This window comes from Chenopodium quinoa, unplaced genomic scaffold (genome assembly GCF_001683475.1).
Source record: "Chenopodium quinoa cultivar QQ74 unplaced genomic scaffold, ASM168347v1, whole genome shotgun sequence".
NCBI classification, from domain to species: Eukaryota; Viridiplantae; Streptophyta; class Magnoliopsida; order Caryophyllales; family Amaranthaceae; genus Chenopodium; species Chenopodium quinoa.
Window position 1 is genome coordinate 691,168 of NW_018742222.1, and position 24,686 is coordinate 715,853.

Below are 24,686 nucleotides of genomic sequence, written 5' to 3' on the forward strand. Positions count from 1 at the left end.
TAATCAAGGGAATTATTTTATTTAATTTTCGTGTGCGTAAGAATGATTAAAATTAAATAATCATTTCCTTTGAAAGTGATTTATTAGGGACGATTGTGTGGCCTTGACTACCTTTCTACCTTAATATATTTTCAGAATGTGACGTGTTGTGTAAGTAGAGTTTTTTGTGTCAATGTCAGCCTAAGAGTGTGTTACACTTCCAGGGAGAGAAGGAGGATGGCTAACAATGATGTTCTAGCTGATGCTATTAGGCTACTAGCTGAGAACATGGACCAAAATCGCAATGATAATCCCGATCCTGCTGGTGAGATGTTTAAGAAGCTTGCCCAAGTCAAACCACCATACTTTGAGGGAGGTATAGACCCAACTTTTCTGGAGAATTGGATTAGGGAGTTCGATAAGATCTTTACTGCTTTGAATTGTCTTGTGAATATGAGAGTGGATCAAGCTGCCATGTATTTGAAGGAAGAGGTAGATATTTGGTGGAGGGATAATGGAAACGTGATTCGTGCTGAGGCTAATTTTTCTTGGGAGACTTTCAAAACCAAACTTAGGGAGAAGTTCTATCCACCATTCTTAAGGAAACAAAAGGCTCAAGAGTTTATCAATCTGCAAATGAACAATATGTCGATTATTGAGTACTATAACAAGTTTATGAACTTGTCAAGGTTTGTTCCTGAAGTAGTGCCTACTGAGGAGTTGAAAGCTCAAAGGTTTGAGCAAGGTTTGACTAAGCAGTTACAAAAAGACTTGGCTGGAAAGACTTGTAAGACTCTTGATAAGGTGTATGGGAGAGCATCGCACTTGTACGGTCTGAATGTCAGGAGTGCACCTGAGAGTGGAAGTATCGAAGAAAAGCGTAAGGATTTTGGAGATTCAAGTGACCAAGGTAACTCCAAGAAGCCAAGGAACGAGAATTTCTAGAATAGGAATGTTCAGAATAATGGAGGGTCATCTAGAACTAATGGCAAAGCTGAGAGACATTACAACTGCAAGAGATGTGGCAAGGATCATCCTGGAAAAGATTTTGATGGGAACTTGGTTGTGTGTAGGTTCTGTAACAAGAAAGGCCACAGGGAGTTTGAGTGGTTCTCCAAAATGAAGCAACAAGGGAATGGGAACAAGTTTACTCCAACAAGCAATCAAAGAGAGAATTCTAATGGTTATAATGGGAATGGAAAGAACGAAAATGTTGGCAACAACAACTCCGATCCGGGAATCAAGGAAAGAATATCACTACAGGTCGTTTGTCTGTGATGAACAAGAAGGAAGTTGAAAGGTCATGTGATGTTGTCACTGGTAACTTTTCTATTCATTCTATTTCTATTAAAGCTTTATTTGATTATGGAGCCACCTATTCTTTTATTTATAGTTCTGTTGTGAAATAATAAGGACTTGTTAAACTTAATCCGATTGACTTTCCTATTAGTTTGCCTACTGGTGAAGTTGTGAGGTGCTTTAAGCTACATAAGGGATAACCATTGAGGATTAGAGAGACTGATTTTCCATTTGATCTTATAGAATTTGAGTTGGGTGACCTTGATGTCATTTTGGGAATAGATTGGTTGACCACTTATAAAGCTAAGATTGATTATGAGATACAGAAGGTTTATGTAACGAGTCCTTTTGGAGAGACTATGTCTTACAGACGTTTTGGGAAACCAAATGTTATTGGGATTATTTCTGTGATGAAGTTGTCGAAACTTGTAAGTAAGGGGTATCCTTTGTTCTTTAGTTGTGTAACTTGTAAGCAATGAGTAGTAAGGTGAATGTGGAAAATGTGCAAATTGTGAATGACTTTTTGGATGTATTTTGTGAAGAAGAAAGATGGGAGCATGAGATTGTGCATTGAATATAGGGAGTTAAAATAATATGGCAATAAAGAATAAGAACCCACTACCCAGGATCGATGATTTGTTTGATCAATTTAAGGGAGCTAGTGTGTTCTCCAAGATTGATTTACGTTCGGGGTACCATCAACTAAGAGTTGCTGATAAGGACTTTCCTAAGACTGCTTTTAGGATTAGATATGGGCACTATGAGATTTCAGTTATGTCTTTTGGGTTGACCAACACACCTGCAAACTTTATAGACTTGATGAATCGAGTATTCCATGAGTAAGTTTGTAGTTGTTTTTATTAATGATATTTTGGTATACTCGAATTTTGAGGAAAAACATGAGCCCTTTGGGAGGTCGCGGATCATATGAGAAAGAGATATCTTGAGTTATTTAATGAGGTGAGTTACGAGGGCGTAACTCTTGTTCTTTAAGGGGGGTAGAATGCGTATAATTTCGCGCTTTTTGCCCTATTTTATGTTATTTTATGGTGTTTTCATGCTTTTCATAACTATTTTATTGTCTACGTATCTAGTGAAGTCCGTAAATTGGGATGGTGATATGATATTAGTGTCAATATTATGACACAATTGGAATTCCAGCAACATAATTTTGATAATTTTCAAAAGGCTTTATGCAAAAGTTTTGCAATTTAAGGGGGTTTGTGCTAAGTTTCGGGACGAAACTTCTTTTAAGAGGGGTAGATTGTAATCCCCCGTATTTTTAAAATAATTTATAAATGGAATTTATTTCATTTATAATATATATTTGTATTTTTCCGGAATTTAATTTCAAAAGTTTCAATTTTTAATTTGGGTCGAAAATTATTTTGGTACAAATTGTTTTTACATACCATCATTCTATAATTCATGTCCAAAAAATCAAAGTCAACCTCACTTTACTTACTTAATTAGCCCATTAATTTTATGAGGCCCAATATTCATATTTACCCTACAAATCTCTCTCATATAAATACTCCATACATCCCCAAATTTTTCCCCACACAAAAAGGTTAGTATTTTCTTTTCCCTTTTAATTTTTTCTTTCCTTTCTTTTATTTTTTCTTTTTTCTTTTTCTTTCTTTTCTTTTTCTTTTTTTTCTTTTCCTTTATTTCTTACGTGAGTTTTCACTCACCTTGCTGCCCCCCCACCGACTGCCACCTACTGCCACACCACTGCCGGTCACCGGCGCCGCCCCCTGACCGCCGGCGCACCACCAGCAGCGCGGCCCACGTGGCTGCTTGCTCTCTCTTCTCTCTCTTCCCTTTGTTTTCTTTTTTTTTTTTATTCAATGTTCGTTAAATTAGTTTTGGATTTTGATTTTATAATATAAAGTTTATATTTTTAGTATCAAATTCATGTTTTTGATAGCTTAAACTTATAATTTCAGATTTTAATTATGTTACAAATTTTTAGATTTTGTGATTATAAAACCTAGGGTTTCAATTTATTGAAATTGGGATTTTAGGGTTCTTATGATCAATTAATTTGGGGCTTTTGTTCCTATTGTATTTCTATTGATTAATTAAGCATAAAAACATGTTTTTAAGGAAGTTTTAAGAACTTTTAATCTGATTTATATTGCTGGAAATTTGGTTAAGTATTAATTTATTGTTGTTGCTTGTTTTATAGGAAGTGATTATTTCTTAGGAGACTTTTAAGTGAGTAAAAGTAACACAAAGGATTGTTTACACGAGGTACGTACATGTCTCTTTCGTTGTAAGTAGTATCATGTTTAGGTACCAAAGAAAAGAACTTAGTTTCATGATTAGAGAACACTTGGATGAAATTTTTTTGGTTATACATTTAATTAATTAATATGCTTATATTTATGAGACATGTATTGGTGAATTGATTATGTTTGTATGGAATTTTGGATGCAAACATGTTGAATTATATTAGATTAATTGTTTGTATGGAATGTTGATACAAGCATAATTTTATTGGATTGGTTTGTTAACCACATTTGGATTATTAAAGGATTGGAATTGAATGGTTTAAGTGGAACGAATTTATTAATTATTCCACAAGGTTGTTATTTATTTCATTTATTAATCAAGCATGACTAGTTAGTATGTTGAGTAAAAGTGGATTAAGCCGAATTGGCTAGGTGGGTTGACTATGTTCAACGATTTGGATAATTTGGAAGTTTAATGAAATTAAAGGTCAATTTGTGATGTGATCACCAGTCCTAAATAAGATTAAAAGTAAATTGATGTATGATTTTTATGTATGGTCTATTTAATTGGGTCGGCTATTAATTAAAATTGTAATCACGTAATGTGAAACATGGATGAGCAATAAAACTCTAGAAAGCGTGCACTTCTAGAGTATTGACAATTATGGGTTGGGGTACACGGTGGTAGCCCGTGGCTTTTCGGGGCTTGTTTGATCAACATGTCCTCTTTTCTTTTGGTATTTACATTTTTATTTTATAATGAAAGTTAGATGGGATCCTAGACTAACTTTGTGAGAATGGAGTCGCGCCCATTCTTGCATTGCGCTAAACTTTTATTTTAAATGGTCATTTGGGACCAAAATGATTTTGTGGATTGGACAACCTCGTCTATTGCTGACTCCAAACTATATTAATTATATTAAATATAAAAGTCGAGTGTTTAGAATTGGTTAGAAAGTATGTTGAGTCAATTGAATTGTTTAAGTGTGGCGTCTTGATTAATGAATTCAAGTTGTATGTTTATTTACTTCAATTAGTTGAGCATGTCAGGTTTTGTGCGTTGTAGCTTGTATGTACTCAGATTTACTGATTGCGTGCTTTTGTGTGTTTTCCTTTGGTTATGGCCTTCGTCTTTCAATGACCCTTTGATGATCCAATTATTACACTTGTATTATTGGGGAGCAGTATTGCACAGGTTAGCTTGATGATGTGAAGTTCGGGGATTTGACATACGCATTGTCAAGGGATTGATGTGATTGAGAGTATTTGTTCTTTGTGTTGAACTTATTTATGTTTTACTATTTTAATTATGTTTTGGGATTTTAAATATTAGTTTGGTTTTAATAAGGGCCTTCATGTTTCCAATTTGTAAGCTTTGACTTATTGGTTTTCTAAATTATATTATTTTAAGATGTAAGTTGGATTTTCGCTGCAATACTTTGATAAAGCCTTAAAGTTTTAACACGTGGCGGTAACATGCCAATGGTTCTCCTCTATTTTTATTTAAAGTAAGTGGTTTGGAAATGGGAGAATTATTGGAGTGTTACAATTATTGTCATATGCATAAAAAAAAACTCATTGGAAAGACCATCCGTAATGAGTTAAAAACATAGGATTTTTACATGTAGGAAATTTGAGAAATATCTTTCACCACTAGGATCGAAATAATGCAGCGAAAAACTAGAAAATTTTATCAAACACAGAAAGTTTCCGAGGCATGTAGGAACTGGCGTCTAGAAAACAGAGCATGTTGCCAATGATATGGCTCTATCTCTAGGCAACAGATCTATATTGCGGCGACGAACTCTATTGTCTGGCGCTACATTCTTCCAATACCGAGCCAGAATTATGAGGTCTAATTTTGACCAGTTCTAGCACTGTTTGTTCGATTCTACTTCCTGATTGAGTTTTTCTCACTTTTTTAAAACCCATATGTGTTCTACATATGGACATAACCCTCTGCAAATTCATACTCCATCTACCTGCTTGAACGCTCTGTGCAACAAAGGGTACATCCGAGAATGTTGGATTCACCAAACCATGGAAGCAAGTTTTTTAACTCGCGGGGTCCCATCCACTCGCGCCAACCCTCCAAAAGGTAAGGCTTCCGCACGGTGCATCCGGACTCATAACCATGGACCCTTTTTGACTAACCCATATCCCGAACATAAGAGAACTAGAGCCATGGTTAGGTTGTAAACTCATTGCATCATATTGTGCCTACTAGCCTAATTGTGCATTATTTGTTATGCATACACTATGTGTTTTTCCTAACCGTTTGTTTGACTTGTGTTTAACCCTAAATAAACTAATTAATGATTAAAAGGACTTTATCTAATTAATGAATTTGAATAATTAAAGTTTAATAATTTTATCAGAATTGACCTAGTATGACTTTAGGCATGTCCCGTACAGTTAAAATACTGAAAGCAGTCCCAGATTAATGCTCCAGTAATGGCGCCACAATTTGGGCTGCAGTGCCACACTCTGCTTTGCAATGCATGGCGACAACTTTGTCGCCTGGCGCTGCATTGCAGTGTGCGGCGACAGTCCTGTTGCTTTGGCGACAGTTAAGCATTTTACTCGAGTCATCACGACGAGTCTATTTAAACGATTTGCTAATCAATTCGATCATTTTATTAATAACAATACCTTTGTTAAGTCTTTAATTGAGTCTAGTCACATAGTCTAGCCACATGGTCTTACACAAGAGTCTTAACATGTCACATACACTCACTAGTCTTAGCACACACTTTGTATATGTCACCATGACCATGTCTTAGGTTCATGCATGAGTCGGTTTTTTCCGTCATTTGAGTTGGGGGTACATTCTATTCCTAATTTTTTCATATCTCTCCATCTACATCATCTTTCCATTATCTGCATGCTCTCCCCATACCACAATATTCATTCTTCCAACCTCCATCTATCTATTGCATGATGAATAGTGTTTGAGTCAAATAATTAACAATGAACATCCCTAATTTCCCTTTCCACAATACTTGGTGAAGGAGAGAAGGGCGATTAATCAAGGACAACACCTTTATTCAAGTTCAACTTTTTGATAAACCAGTGAGTCGGAAAAGGAAAGCTAAGAAGATAATGGCAAGTCAAGAAGAAGTCAATGAACTTAAGAAGCAAATGGATAACGTGACTGAGGTGTTGAAGGCTTTAACCCTCCAAATCAATGACCCTGTCAAGCAACAACAAATGGAGCTCATGAAAGAAACCTTGAGCAAAATATCCAATGACTATACATTCCAGGGCATTAACTCGCAAGGGGTCTCGGTGGACAAGGAGCTTCTTCCGCAAAAGTTCAATGCCACTGACATCCCTATGTTCAAGGCAACAGATAATCCTTATTTCCACTTAATAGCTTTTAAACCAATAATGAGTATTAAGGGTATTGATAAAAAAATTATTTCATTCCTTGTTTTCTTTATCTCTTGAAACTGTTTGTCAACAATGGTTCTTCTCCCTTGACAAAGAGAAAACTTCTACTTGGGATGCTATTGTAAACGCTTTAATTGATAGATATTAATGTAATATTCAAATTGAAACCGATTATTGACAACTTGAGATGCTAAGACAAAAAGAGAATGAAGGCTTTACTTCTTTCTTTAATAAGTGGAGGGAAACTTCTGCTAAGATGATTGAGGTGCCCTCCGAAAAAGAATATGTGAGGGATGTTTATGAAGAATCTCCAAGAGAAGTATTCGAATCATTTAAAATATCAACATAATTTGAATACTTTCAAGGCCGTCTATGATATCGGTATGGAAATCGAAGATGACCTCACAAAGCAAAAGGCCACTAACAATAGTAACTAAAGTGGTTGGAAAGGAAAGAAGAACGACAATCCTTCTTCTTCTGAAAACGCCCACTCTAGTAACAATGTTAGTACCTTTGACCATAACGGTTTCTTAGCTATGGATAATCAAGGATATAAAAAGAAACCTAGGAGAGAGTTCACACCCATTGAAATGACCTACAATGCTGCTTTCGATCGTCTCTATGATTGAGGATTAACCAAACCCATTGGCCCTACAGAAGATCCAACACCAGAAAAGCGATCTTCAAGATGGGATCCCAATTCCTATTGCAAGTACCATCAAGGAAATGGTCATACCACCGATGAATGCTATAGGTTTCAAAATCTCATTCGAGATCTAATAGAAGTAAACAAGATCTCATTGCCTCTAGTTAGCGAGAAGACTTGGTGATGAAGAAGCAAACGACACAAGACAAGAGGTGAGCGTCAAAGACAAGATTTCATGAACTCTTTTTCTATTTCTTTTTTATTCTTCCTTTCCTTAATAAGTCTAGCATAGGCACCCTCTATTTTCTCATGGATTTACTTTGTAGATTTTTTTTTTGTTTTTTTTTCTTTTTCCCCTTTTAATAAATTGAGCATTTCTTTTTTTTGCATATGATTATTGCATCGCATTGCAAAAAAAAAAAATGTGTCGAACTAAGCGCAAGGTATACCAATGATTTGTGGCACCCTTTGTAGCCACATCATATCACCTTTCACCCTTCAAATATGCAATCTTTTTTTTTTTTTTTTGTAAACCACTTTGAGCCTCGTCTCACTAGGTGAAAAAAGGCCTTTGGCAGCGGTTCAAACCCGGTCTAAGGCACCGGTTTGAACCGCTGCCTATGTGAGGGGTGCCAAAAACCATATATATAGCACCGGTTCAAAATCGGTGCCATAGGGTGCAATAGGCACCGGCTAACCGGTGCTATATGCCCACTTAGGCAGCGGTTAACCGGTGCCTTAAACTGCTCTCCCGCCAATTTTTTTTGGTGGTAGCTATTTTAGGCACCGGTTGCTGCCTAACCGGTGCTATTCACCATTTTTTTTTTGTTTTTTTTTTCCAATTTTCGTGTAATAATATTTTTAAAAAACCTGTTTCCAGCAATAATAATAACCTGTAATTCCAGCAATGATATTAAATATAATAATTAATAATATTATTATTATAATAACTAATAATAATAATATTATTATTAATTATTACAATGAGATACAAAAATAATATTAAAAACAAGAATTCAATTATATATATAGATATAAATATTCCCAAACGCAATACAAAAAAAAAAGTTGCTTACATATACAAATAATAGTAAGTACATATATAATGAATAATAAGTTATATAGTTCAAAAGTTAACATAAATAATTTACAATTACAATGCCATTATTTACATGTGGAAGGTGATAAAAGACGCCAACATGTCACGAACTTCATTAAGCTCCTTGATTGTCAACGGACCATCCTTTTGGACCTTGCAAAACTTGAAATACAAAAACATTATGTTAAAATTAATTAATTAGGCAAAACAATATGTATTTTTATCAAATATTACCTATATGACTTTTATGTAGCCCATTTCCTACATTACTTATCAAATGAACTATTTCTTTCTCATAACATGTCAATGTTGGGTATTTGTATGTGTGTAAGCCCTAAAATTGTATAGGAGAGCATTTTATTAAGGTTTATGACGCTTTTTACTCAAAATGGCCCGAATATGGCCTATATGACTTTACTTTGCCCATTCCCTACATTTCTTATTAAATGAACTATATTTATCTCATAACATGTCAATATTATCTAGTTATAGGTGTATAAGGAAAGAAATCACATCAAAAGAGCATATTAAAACAAAATGGCCCTAATATGGCCCATATCTCTAGGACCGTACGCAAACCACCGTGATGTATTGGTCACATTAGTATCATTCAATCCACTCATTACTCGATCACGAAACCAATCAACAAATCTCTTATTCTGCAACTGCATAAGTGCCCTTTCACCTTTGGATGGAAATTCGGCACGTAAACTAGCCATATGCTCGTCTAAGTATGGGTGCACATCTGAAACATGATGCAACACATAAAGGTGTGCTTGTAAGAACTGATCTCGGTCTGGAGACATTCGTTTCGACCCAATTGTGCCATGACCATCAAGTCTACCTTCATGTCGAGAAGTAGGAAGACCAATAGGTTGATCAAGGGCTATGTAGTCCGCCATAAATTTACCTATCTCCTCACCCACTGTCCCTTGCATCATACTTCCTTCAGGGTGAGCCCGGTTCCGTACTTTATCTTGTAATATACCCATGTGTCTTTCAAAAGGGTAGCACCACCTCATGAACACTAGACCGCACAACTTAATCTCACGCACCAAATGAAGAACCAGATGAACCATTATGTCAAAAAATGAGGGTGGGAAATACATCTCAAATTTGCACAAAGTCACAACCACATCTGCTTGCAAAGCATCTACTGTACAAGGATCAAGAACTTTGCTACAAATTGTATTGAAAAACAAACAAAGGCTTGTAATCGCTTCCCTCACGTATTTCGGTATAATACCACGGATTGCAATCGGTAAGAATACTTGCATCATAATGAGACAATCATGGGATTTCATACTTGTCAGCTTCAATTCTCCATTTAAGGTTACAAATCTTTTCATGTTAGATGAGTACCCTGATGGAACCTTAATGCCGCACGGACATGCACAAAACATACGTTTCTCTACCCTTGACAATGTATAGCAAGCCGGGGGTAAATAATTCTTTTCATCCTTCCCTTTACCCTTAACTTTCTTCTTTGACACATCTTTGGCCTTTCCCTTTCCCTTGCTCTTCTCCTTCCCTTTTTTCGAAACATTTTCATCTTCTATTCTTGGCTCCTTCCCCTTTCTAACCTTTTCTTGAGGCCACAATTCTAGACGAATCCCCATCTCTTTCAAATCTAACCGTGCACCCTTTCCGTCCTTTGTTTTGCCTGGGATATTCATAAGCGTCCCCAAAAGAGCATCACACACATTCTTCTCTATATGCATCACATCAAGATAACGTCATGTTCTCTCCAGTACGGAAGCTTCCAAAAGATTGATTCATTCTTAAACAGAGCAGCTGAGACCACAGTTTTTTCTGATTTTCCAAACACCGTTCGTATCCTTTTCACCCGAGCACTAATCTCAGCACCAGTCAATGGTCTAGGCGTAGTATCCTCTTCCACAGTTCCATCAAAAGCCTTTTTCTGCCTACGGTACGGGTGATCACGCCTAAGGAACCTTCGAGTCCGTAGGTAGACATCTTTGTGAGAATGAGTCAGGTATACGCTTGATGTTTCATCAATAAATATGGGGAATGTTTTTTTCCCTTTTACCTTGTACCCACACAAGTTGCCATATGCAGGAAAGTCATTCATAGTCCACAAAAGGGCTGCACGCAATGTGAACATCTCGTTCTGATGAGCATCGAAAACGGAAACCCCTTCATCCCACATCTTTCTCAAGTCGTCAATAAGCGGCGCAAGATAAACATCTATGTCGTTTCCAGGTTGCTTAGGACCAGTTAGTAGCAATGAAAGAATTACATACTTACGTTTCATGCACAGCCAAGGAGGAAAATTATAAATCACTAAAAGTACCGCCCATGTGCTGTGTTGGGTACTAAGAGTGCCAAATGGATTCATCCCGTCTGTGCACAACCCAAGCCTTAAATTTTTGACTTCATTACCTAATTCCTCAAACTTCAAATCAATGTTCTTCCACTGTGGAGAGTTAGCTGGATGCTTCAGCATTCTGTTTTTCTTTCTTTCCTCTACATGCCACCTCAAGTTTTTAGCGTCTTTTGGTATTGAGAACAGACGCTTAAACCTTGGAATAATGGGAAGATACCACAACACCTTAGCAGGAGGTCCCTCCGTGCCAAGATTGCAACTCATGCGCTTGTACCGTGACCGCTTGCATCGTGGACACTCCTGCAGTTTTTCATACTCATTTCGATACAAAATACAGTCATTAGGACATGCATGTATCTTCTTATACTCCAGACCAAAGGGACACATGAGCTTCTTTGCGTAATAGTAAGACTTAGGAATTTTATTCCCATCAGGCAACATATCACTTAATGCGGTCAACGAAGAAGTAAAATTGATGTCGGTCCACCCATGCTTCGACTTAATGTTGAAAAGTGTTAGCACAGCCGATAGTTTGGAGTATTTTTTGCACCCGGGATACAAAGGCTTTTTGGAAGCCTCCGATAATAACTCAAACACTTCACCTTCAACACTGTGCAACATCTCATCCACTTGTTCATCCTCGACCTCATCCGCCTGATCATCATCGGCTCCATCCTAACCATTATCAACAATATACTCATCATTCTCGTATTCCTCGTCCATATGAATCTCATTGCTTCTAACACGCACATCATTCCGATCAAGATCCCCACTGTACTCTCCACATTCTCCGTGCCAAATCCACACATGGTATAATTGCCTAAACCCACGACATAATACATGATCTCTAATGATTTCAAAACTATCGACCACATTCACATTATTACAATAAACACAAGGACAATAAAGGCCTTTGCCTCCCAGTTTGCATTGATAAGCTAAAGCCCTCTCGCAAAAATCTTAAACCCCATTCCAAAATTTCAATGTATCGCGTCTACCATACATCCAACCACGATCCTTCTCCATTCAGTAAATTGTCTCTAAACATATATAGCAACATATAATTTATAATGTGTAAGTGCTACATATTTTATGTAAATCAAATTCAAGTACAAAACGTGAATATACCATTCATATAGTGAAAAAATGCAAGTCTCCAAAGGGTCCTTATCACTCCAACCTAACCCATCCTTGAATGTCTACGCTCACTAGTGAATGTATGTCAACTTTCCAATTATAAGGAAAATCCGGCAGCATTTCCCCCTAGTTCTCCAAGTACACGATGTAGATAATTAATTACCCAAATATGTACTCAGAGAACATAGTGAGGAAATGGTAAGCCAAGATGTTCCTTAAAATCGAAAAGAAAACATACATTCACCACCTAAGTGAGAGTACACATTCAAGAATAGTCCCAACCGGGGACTATTCAAGACTTTCTCCTAATGAGAAAGCCTTGAACGGGTATCTAGGCATATGATGATGCAAGTATCATATATATTGTTGTATTTATTTGCAATTAAACAATACACAAGTTGCAATTTCATGAATAAACTTTTATTAAATGGATAAATAGAAAGAAATATAGCTAAGTAAAGTTTATAAGTCATAGCAATATAGCAACTACCCACTTGAGCTCAATATGTAGTCCTCAGGCTAATTAAACTCGTGCTTCAATTCACAAATCTGTTAAAAAAACAAACAATATACAAAAATTAGGTTAAATATAAGGTATGTACTATTTCTTTCTCATAACATGTCAATTCACTAATTTATTTAAAAGCTAAAACACATCATTCATTGAACTAACAATTGCCAAACTAACAAGGTTACTAATCTCTAATTTTTTCAAAATTACCCATCAAAACAACTTAAAAGTAACCATTCACCCATTCAAAAATTCATCTACTTTAGTAACAAGCAAGGTTACTAATCTCAAATTAATTCAAATATACCCATCAAAACAACTTTATATTAACCATTTAAACATTCCAAAATTCAACTTATTTAATAACAAAGTTAATCTCTAACTTATACAAAATAATCCATCAAAACAACTTCAAATTAACCATTAAAAGTAAAATACCAAATTTCACCTATTTAATTAAGTACCAAGGTTAATATATTTTCTATAATTATTTCAAAATTACCCACCAAAACACATTAAATTAACCATTGAAACATAATAAAATCCAACTAATTGAGTAACAAGGTTACTAATCTCTAATATTTTCACAATTTCCCAATTATATTCAAACCTAAAATTGAGAAAAATTATATTCAAACCTAAATTTTAATTTACTAACAATGGTTCAAAACGCAAAACAAATTAATATATATAATTATATAATTGGAAAATATTGTAAAAAAAAAATTAAAAATAAACCTTGAATGGAAGGAGACAAAGAGGGCAACAGCTAGGAGGAGACAAGGAGGGCAGCAGCGGTGGTGCGCAGTGGAGGCGGTGCGCGGTGGTGGAACAAGCACCAATGGGTGCGCGGTGGTGGAACAAGCACCAATGGGTGCGCGGTGGTGGAACTAGAAGCAATGGGCGGTGCGCGGTGGTGGAACCAACAGATAAGAGAAAGAAAGGGAAAACAGAAGGGCGGGGGAGGAATGACAGAGAGGGGCGGTGGTTTTCGACTCCTCTGTGGCCGGTGAAGGTGGCGGCTGTGGTGGAGGGAAAAGGGGGAGGCACTTCAATTCAGAACGACTAAAACTCTGAAAGAGAACGAAAGAAGGGATGAACGAATGAAGGGAAGGAAAGAGAAAGAGAGGAAGAAGAATAAGGAAGACGCAGTTTTTTTTTGAATTTGGCACCGGTTTGAATGGCACCGGTTCAAACCGGTGCCTTTTTAGTTTTTGGCACCAGTTCAAGATAAACCGGTGCCTTTTCTCTTTTGGTAAAATCCCGCCCATTTCTAGACCGGTTTTGGGCACCGGTATAGCCTGAATCGGTGCCATATGGGGGGTGCCTAATGCTTTTTTCTACTAGTGTCTAACGGTAGACCATTCATTTTTCAACCCATATCTTCCTTACTTTGGGATTGGATGGTGTGCAACTTATGCAATTTTCAATTTAATAAAAAAAGGTTGAGTGATTTCAAAAGATTAAAATAGCAAAAAAATAAGCAAAAAAAAATAAATAAAAGAGTACAAAAGGGCAATTGTTATGAACACGTCTCAGATTGCGGCTCTTATCGAGTGCTCGGTACCATGCCTGAGAAACATGAATGCCAAGTGAGTGATAAACCGCATGATCGGGATTGCCCACACTTATAAAAATAAAATAAATAAAGCAAAAAAAAAAAATAGAGCTAAAAAAGAGTGAGAAACCTTAAGCATGAAAATACAAATATTCAAAAGCAAAGTGGCACACCTTGGGGGCTTATCTAGGGTCTTGAGCCTTTTATCCCCTTCTTCTTCAACCTTTAGCCTAACCACTTTACGACCCTTAAAAATACCTTTTTGAGGAATACACACACTTGTGCGAGGTTCGGCTAGAGCTAAGTTCGGCCTGATTCCTAAGGATACGTAGGCAACCTCACATCGAGGTGCGGCCGTAATAAAAATGCATTCATATTCACATTCACACACTTACACAATGATCATATCAAGGGATCCCCTGTGCTCATCCCTATTCATTTAGAGGTAGACTTGGGGGCTTGATCCCCACATCATTAGATTACCTAGCCTAAAAAGTCTCCATCATTTGACTCTTCTTGAAATAATAAATTTTTCCACACACTTATCCTTTGCGGCCAAACCATAGTGTCACTTTCACACACTGCACAGACACATGACCAAATAGTCCTTCCTTTAGGAACCCTTTTTCATGAAATCTTAACACAACGTTAAAGCATGCCTTTTCATATCAAAATAACTCATTACTTGTAATCCTAATCGCATCACAAAGTATGAAGTACTTAGCCTCCGCGCCTAAGTTACCTAAATACTTTCATTATCGAGTCAACTAGGATAGTCTAGGATGTTACAATCCTTGTACTATGAGAGACAACATTAACGGATTAAGCTCATTCAACATGCACCTTGAAAAACTTCGATTCTTTCTTTTTTCGCGTCTTTCTTTTCGGGAGAAAGACGGTACCCTCCACAAAAATGACGAAATTTTTTTCTTTTTTGCATTTTTGACTCGCACGATCACATTAAAATGTACACACGAGTCATGTACACATTGAGTCATGTCGTGTTATTACATTGAGTCAACACTATACACACACGGGTCACACGAAGTGAGTCATCATTAAGTCAAATTTATACCTTGAGTCCTGTCAAGTCAATGAGTTAAGAAACACTAAGCCTTAGGTCAACCCTAAGATAATTAAAAAGATGAGCAAAGTCCTATAGTAAAAAATATAAATGCAGGTGCATCGTAGCAAGCAAGAACATTCCCGGATTTTTTTTTTAAAAAACCGCGAATATGACACATGAGATTCTATCAAGATAAGAGGAGTTACATAGATCAGTAAATTAGAGATGAAGAGTTTTAATTTACAAAATATTTGAGCAGATTTGGTTGAAAGGAAACGACCAAGTCCAAAGTTCGGAGCAAAACCGAGCAACGAACAGCAGCAACAAGAGCAAAATAAGGAAGACTTGACTCCAACGCCAGAAGACAAGGTTGTCGCCAGACGACAGGAGCAAAGTGCGGCGACACATTTTCCTAGCAGGCGTTGGTGCGGCGACACAATGCGTGGCCCCCATATTAGATTATGCAGACCTAATGCAGAAATTTCTAGGTTCCTTGGTACGCTAGTTAGCCCCTATAAGCAAATTGACATGTTTAGTAGTCGACTTGATTACAATCCCAGTAAGTGATTTACCTGACAATTATCGTCTCACATAGCTTAAGTGCCTAAACATTGGCTCATTACAAGCACTAACGTAAGCAATATTACGAGAATTTTTCCAAGATTGGATTGTCATCCTCAACTGACAATATTTCCAACTATGGATTGTCGCGCATCTTCTTTTACGACAATTTTTCCAAGATTAGATTGTCATCCTCTACTGACAATATTTCCAAATGTGGATTGTCGCGCATTCTACTTAAACGACAATTTTTCCAAGATTGGATTGTCATCTCTAGCAAAGTTTCCAAGCGTGTATTGTCGTGCTCCTTCTGTATTTGGCAAAATTTTCTAAATTCGGATTGTCAAAATCTCTGGCAAGTTTTCTGATATCGGATTGTCATACACCTAATTCCCTATGGAAAAATTTCCCAAAGCATTGTCGTAGGTCTGTATTCATCAAAAATTTCGGCAAAGGTTCCTCAACGTTGATTGTCATTCATTTCAATAAGTGGGAAATTTTCCCGAAGTGGATTGTCGATTGACTTTTTTTTGCAAATGTTCCAAGACACGGATTTTCAATTGTGGCAATATTTTCCTAAAAGCATTGTCGCATAGCATTGGAAAATTTCCAAGGTGGATTGCTTCCAAGTGTTATATTCTAAGATGTGGATTGTCGATCGTAGCAAAGTTCTTATAACAGATTGTTACAAAGCATTGGCAACTTTTCCCAAAATTGGATTTTGGTAAATTTTTCGAGATACGGATTGTCGCTTCATCGTAGCAACATTTCCAAGGATGAATTGTTACGTAGCATTGACAACTTTCTCCAAATAGGAATGTCAAACATCATACAAGAGTTGTGTTGGCAACTATTCCCAAAGAAAAGAGGATTGTAATCACCCAAAGCATCAACAACAAAATTCAATTAGCATTAAGAATCAACAAGCATTAGTCTTTCAAAGACTATCACAGCGGAAATTGGAGGCTGTTACAAGCGTAGCAGTCTTCAGGCGGTATCCCCTAGCTTGAGAAGGATCGTCAAATTAAAAAGAAGCTCTTTGTTCAAAGACGCGTGGACATATCATCAAAAAGCTCTATTGTTCAGAGACGAATGAACATCAAAAAAGGAAGATGGTGTTCCTTAGCTTGTGGGAGGTTGTCACAACAGCAAATGCAACACATATTGGTCACCCTCATAAACATGTGCTCAACGGTGCAAGATACGCGTTTCTTAACTCTGTTATTTGTTTTAACTAATGCTAGTTTGCAGGTATCGGCGTTTTAAGAATGATTTAGGATCGCATAACGTTCTGAATCATTCTCCGTCCCTATCGCTACTTTGATTTTTGTTTTCGAAACTTGTGTTTCTCCAAACTCAGTCAAAGTGGGGGCTTCTGTAGACACCCGTTTGTGTCACCCCAAAACCATACCCGGTGATGAGTACTTTCACATCGAATCATAATCGAATGAAGTGAAAGTGTGGAAAGTCTAGTGTTGCGGTTTGTTTTTATTTCTTTTCTTTCTCTCTGTTTTTGAAAACCTATTTTAAGAAAACAACCAATCCAGCTTGGTTGGTCCATTCCAAGGGTCAATAATAGTGTAGTTAGGTGAGGTTAAAAAAGAGCTTTCCAATGATATATTATAAGCCCAATTCTGATGAATAATGAGAAAGTTATGGCCAAATTACTAAACTAGGCTCGGTTTGATCTTTATATGCGGCCCAATGATCAAGAGGACGACCTGTTATTGATTTATCATTCCTAATGTGATTAGGATTGATTATAGTCTTCTAGGATCTTCTAGAAGGTTCTTTTGAATCCTAATTTGATTAGCATAGATAAATTGACTTTTAGGAGTTTTCTTTAGATTAAAAGAATTGTTTTTAAGGAAATTACAGTTTTACCCCTTCGTACGCTTAAATTTTATCAAATTAAGAAAACGTGTGGAAAACTGATTGCAGCGCCGTACGACACGTCTGTCGCTTGGCGACACGTCTGGCGCTTGGCGACATGTCTGGCGTCTGGCGACATGCGTGTGTTTGGCGATAGGTCATGTTTTATTATTTTCGAAACTCTGATTCGTTTTTTATCATATCCGGCTGATTTTCTCTATAAATAGCCTCCAAAAATCTCCGTTTTCAATCACCAACTCTCATCAAGAAATTCTTGATATCTTCTCTCTCTCTCTTTTCTAAACTAGCTTTTCTCATACAAAATTCCGCATTCATAAGATCTAGATACACCTAGCCAAATTCGAAGTTGCCTTCGCCTTAGACGTGAAAGGTTTAATTTTTGAGGGTTTGGTCCCAAATCTCTATTTCAATTGTTTAATTTAATAATTTGATTTATTATTTTCCTTGATGTTACTAACGCATGTATTTTGTTATTAGAAAGAGGTACGAGGCATACAAGTAAGTGCTTTAATTGTTTTATTGATATTTTGATATAGAAATCATGTCTAGGTTGTTATTTTGATTCCTAGTATCATATTAGGATGTTTGATGTTTTGAATGACAACAATGATTCCTAGTATCATGTTTAGGGTAAAGGTTATATGATATCAAATATGCTTTTTATGATTTCTATGATGCTTCCTATTGTCTTTCCTAATATTCATGTTAGCATCATGTTAGGGCTAAAGCTTTGATCTTTAATGCTTTGTGACATGCTAGAGTTTGTTATGAATCCTGTTAGTATCATGCCTAGGATCTTGCTATAATTATGCTTTAACATGATTATGATTATTATTATCATGTTGCTTGATTATATTTATTGTTATTGCTTGATCACACCTTTTATGCATGTTTAAAGGGAATTTGTACTTGTAATCACGCTTTATAAGATAATTAATAATCTTGATTAGGGTTAATTTGATTATAATTCAAGTGATCGCAAATAATAGTTTTGTTTGTGCACTAATATTGAACCAACATAGATTAAACATGTTTAGGGTAAACCTATTGATTGCATGTTAGTCAGAAAGCGCACATGAATACGAGAAGAATAAAGTAGAGGCCTATTATTAGGGCAGGTTTAATCTCTTTTAGGTTGGATTTGTACCTTCATCCCCGTACTTCTAGACATGGTTCAAGACCTATTGGAGTTAACAATCTCCTGGATCCTTAAGGGGTGTAACCTTCACCCCGTGAACGGTTTACAAGTTCCTAAAACTTGTTGGCGACTCTTTTGCTCTAGCTTCTTTCCCTTTGGACAACACCATGCTTAAGTGTATGATCACAGTGGGGTTCATGTTTGGGGCAATGCCTGAAATATTCCCTACAACAATTCACAAACGATTGTAAATAGAATGAGTCAAGAACACCTTCCTATACAAGCTTCTTATGCATTTGATATTAATGTGGCCAAGACGACAATGCCACAAGTACGTCTCATTTGACTCAATGGTCATAGCTTTCTTGGTGTTATTATTATCATTAAACTTGCTTGTCTAACGAAAGCACATAAAGACCATTTTTAGAATGTACGATACCATATAAAACATTATCGTGATAAAACGAACATTCATTGTCCTTTACTCGAAACTTAAAACCTTTAGCATCCAACACCGAAATTTAAATAATGTTTTTGGTAATGTTGAGAATATTAAAACAGCTTCAAGTTCCAAAACTAGCCTCGAGGGTAAAGATATACTTAGAGATCCTACGGATACGACAGCAATTCTGGCTCCATTACCGACCCGCAGTTCAACCTCTCCCTTCGCTAGCTTCCTAGTGTTCTTTAGTCCCTGAGAGTTGGAATAAAGGTGTGATCCACATCCAATATCTAATACCCATGATGCTGAGCTAGTGAAGTTTAAGTCTATAACGAGGATACCTGATCAAGAAGCAACGGTTCCGTTCTTCTTATCTCTCTTGAATTTAAGGCAATCTCACTTCCAATGTCCTTTCTTCTTGGAATAGAAGCATTCGGAATCATATTTAGAAGATGCTACCTTCTTGTCCTTGTTATCTTTGGTAGCTTTTGGCTTAGGCGGAAAGGTCTTCTTACCCTTCCTCTTGAAGCCTTTCTTTTTCTTGCCTGAGCATATGAACGACTTTCCTTTTTTTTTTTATCATGAGCATATCATGCTTCCCCTCATCCTTGAGTGTTTACTCGGCTTGCTTCAACTTACCAAGAAGCTCGGTGAGGATTTTCTTTATGATGTGCATGTTATAGTTCATCTTGAACTGATCATAGCCTTTGTGCAACGAGTGGTGAATGATGTCAATTGCCATCTCGGTTGAATACCCTTTGTCAAGCCTTTCCATGTTGTGAAATAATACTATCATTACGGGCTAAAATTCAAAATCACTGGCTTGAGTAATGGGCGGAGCAATTCCACTTGAAGCTCTATAAGCTCCCTGAGTTCCCAAATCCTCTAAACGTCTTTGAATTGGTGGACCCGCGTCACCCATTTTCTCTTGTCTTTCCTCAAAATTGACCTTCACAGTTGGGGAAGTAGTTAATGTCCTAGAACAAGATCTCCTTCTCCTCCTACAGGTTTGCTCATTCTCGGGACGTAAGACACCAAAATCCTGTTATGAGTTCTGCGCATACACTCTCAACAATTGTAATTAGTAACAAGGCTGCAAGTGTAGCAAAAAAGAAACACACTCTTTTTTTTTGAATTTTTGTTGTTTTATGGTGAACTATACTCAAGTAATCAATAAGAAATCAACAACACTGCTCCCCTGCAACAATGCCATTTTAATGGGCATTAGAATAGTCACACATTCCACACTCATTAAAACTCACTAATAAACAAACATCCTACAAACCAAGCATAATGACAAGTAAGAGTTCGGTCCACACAGAACGGGATATGGTTGCCAAAGATCTTAAAACTTAAGGTAATTCGAATTCTTTGGTGAATAGGGGGTTCATCAAGTAGACAAACAAATTATGGTTCTAAAATGATGGATTAAAGATATTAGGGAATGGGATTCACTCAACCAAGGCAATTAGGCAAACGGGGAGTAAAATAGACAAGATATAGAAAGGACTATATGTAAGATCAACCTCATGCAATTAGGAAACAACTCCCACTACTAAACTTAGATTCCTCATTAGTTTAGCAATAGAAGATACATAATCAAATTGCAATAAGTAATGCCATGTTTCATTCACATTTCAAAGTCAAACTAAGCATATCATGCTCCTAAATAATGGGTAGCTAATCCCATCATGAAGAACTAAAAAGGAATCTCATATAATCAATTTAATTGCAATAGAAACATCAATTCTACTCTCACATTTGCATAATTAACCTAAAAGGTTGATATTCACCCAAAGCCTAGCAAGAAGACTACTCAAAACTCATATTTATCAACATGCAAACAAATATTAGGGTTCTAACTACTTCAAGAATTGGGGAAAAGTGGTTAACAATTGAATTGACTATCATCCAACAAAAAATTATCAACAACTGAAAGGATTTAAGTAACATGCAAATACTAAATAAAATCTTAAATAAAGTAGAAGGTTGAAAAAATTACTAATTGAAACTTCAAATGGTGAATACAAAGTGCGAAAACTTGAGAATAATTCTTGAATTTCACTAATACAGTGATTTGATTTGATGAAAACAAAGCTAAATTAAGTAAAAGGAAGGTTTCAAACTAAGAGAGGTTTTTAAAACTAGGCTACTACTCTCTCAATATAAATGAGCTAAAAGGGTAAGTATTTATACTCCCCGAAACACATAGGAAAATCCGTCAAAATAAAATGGATTTCCAGCGAGGAGCACCTGCTCCATAATGAGGAGCGCCTGCTCCTAAACCTTACACGCCCGCTCCAACTGCATTAGAAGGAAGTCAAAATTCAAAACATCGGGGAGGAGCGCCCGCTCCAAGAGCTCTACATGCCCTGCTCTCAGCATATGGCAGAATTCATCTTCAAAGGGAGGAGAGCCCGCTCTAAGGTGGGAGCACGCCCACTCCTCCCTACTTCAGTGTTGAGGCATAATGACTTGGAGCAGCAAGGAGCTCCCTTTCCTAGGGTCGAGCACGCCCACTCCTCATAGGGTTGGAGACTTGGGAAGAATGTCATCAGAACAATGGAGCGCCAGCTCCTGGAGAGGTGCACGCCCGCTCCACCAGGAGCGGGCTCTCCTTTCTCTATTTCCTTGCCTTGAATGCATTCCACGCTTCGAATGCTTGACAGATTTAGTCATGAAACCTGCAAAACATGGACAAACATATAAAAAGAGGGTGTGAGGCCGAGATACGACATTCTCATTCAATAACGGGTTAGAAAGAGGGGAAAAGATTGTAAAAACCGGGTTTAAACCAACACAATAAGTGGTCAAATAAACCACTTATCAAATTCCCCCAAGCTAGCCAAATGCTTGTCCTCAAGCAATTCACATTGCTCAAAAACAAAAACCAAAAATCAAATTGCTCAATGAAAAGCACATGCATTGATAAAAGAATCCTTAAGCAATAAAACTCGAGCATGAGGTATATGCCTAAGATCAACCACGGTCACGACTATCCAAGGCCTTGCTAACCTTCCCGAAAATACTCAACTTAGGTCCATTCAACACATCTTACCCCGTCCCCATCACAATGTTCAAATCCCCCCTAATAGTAGTGTTTCATGGATCCTCGAAGGATCCGGTAAAACATAGATAAAGCGGGTTATAAAACACTCGACATCTCAATGAAAAAGTCTACTCTCCATATGCTTATGAATCAACTCCCTCCACCGACAATGGCTTCTACTACTCTACTAACATTACAAAACTCAAAAAATTTGAAACAAAGTTAAGGCATTGATAGAACTAGAAGTGTTTTGCATTAAAAGCAAAAATAAGATGTATATCATTCAAAGCATACCTAAAGAGGCTTCAAACCTTTACCCATACTACAAACCATGAATGAATCGAAATGAAAACACACCTCCAAGCTTGTTTAATTGCTAGGGTGGTGACATTTCATCACTTCCTTTTTTTTCTTTATTTATTTTTTTTTGTTGCAAACTTGGATATTTACATCACTAACTACTAATTACAATCAACTTAATGATTGAACTAAGCAAACAAAGCAGATATGCATTAACTTTTGTGAATTATCAATACATAACAACCTTCATCAATACTAAGAGTAGTTTAGGCCGCGGTCCTGCGAGTTGAGACTCAAGTTCTCGATCTAGGAACTAAATAAAAGGGAATCCTTTCCACTCATACAAAATGTAGCAGGCTTGAAAAACATTAAAACCTCATTTTTTAGGACAATGTGGGATCAAATACTACCTTTTGGGGATCAAATTCCTTTGATATAGGCGACACCACCTTACCATAAACCTAGACTTTAAGTCTTGTACATTCGGTTGGTCATAATTTTGATCATAATTTTAGTTTAGTTTAGAGTTTCTCTCTCTAGTTTTTGTAAGAAGTTTTTAGACATAATTTTGATCATAATTTTAGCTAAATTGAGTGTTTTTCTCTCTAGCTTTAGGATTAGTTTAGGAGTAGATTTAGAAATATAAAGTGAGATATTTCAATGGTAATGTGAGAGATTGGTGATATAAGGGTGATAATTGTGTTGAAAATCTTCTCCATTATTAACGAGCATTTATAACTCTATCTCATTTCATTGCTTTGTTTATATTCATGTTTGTTTGATTTGATTATGATTTTTTATCATGATTAGTGTAATTGTTCTTGATATTTTTTCAATTCTTAATTTCTTTAGGTTTTTGTTGATAGATGATTATTCTAGAGTAGTTGTTTGGATAGGAATTGGGTGAAATTGTATGATTGTTTGAATGTAATTAATTTTGGAATTATGTTGATTGATTGTTGAGATTAAAGTGATTAATGTAAGTTTGCATGTGTGTAATTTGATTAGGCCTTGATAATTATGCTATATTATTGCATTCTAATTGCTAATGACATAACCAATTGATTTAGGAATTGCAATTATCGTGTTGGTTTGGATTGTGATTCTCTTAGTTTGTTATTCGTAGAAACATCTAGCTTAACAATTAGGAGATAGGTCTTTGATTCCAATTGATAGCTCTTTTCATTAGTCTTCACAACCATTGATTGGCATGTTTGTCCCAAGTTGTTTCAATTGTCATGATTACTTGTTGATCCCCGTTCCTAGTGCTTTACTTGTTTTGTTGTATGTTTTGTTAGTTATTAGTGTTACGTCTTTACCTTCGACTTCGACCAAACTTAGGCGCATAATTGAGAGCGCTTGAAACTACTACAAAAATGGCCTAGGAGACCGGACAAAAGGCTAAGAAACCGGAAATTATATGGTGCCTAGGTAGTAGGTCTCTTAGCATAAGAAACCATATTTATTTTCCGGTTTCTTATATTGATCAAAGAGACTCGTTCTACCTGATAACTGATCTCTTTGTTACTTCAAAAAGCATTAAATTACCAAGGTAAAGGCACCGTGCGTCTTTGGGTGTCCGGTTTCTTTGATAAAGTATAAGAGACAAGTTTATATAGATAACTGGTCTCTTTGCCTTTTTTTAATAAAATAAAATATTTAAAAAAATGCTGGATCAAATTTGTTGTTACATCATGATGAAATCCCAACACGCAATAATGGAATATATTGATTACAAAAGGATGAGTTAACACTAATGGTAAAATTCAAAGCATTAAGAAAATGTACAGATCCCTTTCATAATTTAAATACAGAGTACATAATTTAAATAACTAATAATACTCAAATTACAACCTCCAGTCCTCCACCTTGAAACTATATATAAAATCAATAGTGTTAATATGCTTCATTTTAATTCCTTCGAATTTGATTCCCAATAGGCCAATAAAATTAGAGTTAAACTCCGGGTCACACGACACTCCTAATAATGGGCATCAAAGAACTACTCAGATTTCTTAAACCATACACCGA

The 24,686-nt window shown here is 36.4% G+C and overlaps 1 protein-coding gene across 1 annotated transcript; it reads left to right on the forward strand.

Annotated features, from left to right (window-relative positions):
- Positions 1–216: 216 nt before the first annotated feature.
- LOC110734421 lies at positions 217–1,257 on the forward strand. Its single transcript, XM_021914574.1, has 2 exons — positions 217–889; positions 974–1,257. The coding sequence occupies exons 1-2, from the start codon at positions 217–219 to the stop codon at positions 1,255–1,257; spliced, it is 957 nt and encodes a 318-aa protein (XP_021770266.1).
- Positions 1,258–24,686: the final 23,429 nt, after the last annotated feature.

Excerpts from the sequence above, each read along its gene's own strand:
- LOC110734421 (XM_021914574.1), top strand. The coding sequence starts at position 217 with ATGGCTAACAATGATGTTCTAGCTGATGCTATTAGGCTACTAGCTGAG. Across the intron at positions 890-973 it reads TGGAGATTCAAGTGACCAAG|CTGAGAGACATTACAACTGC; the intron begins GTAACTCCAAGA and ends CTAATGGCAAAG.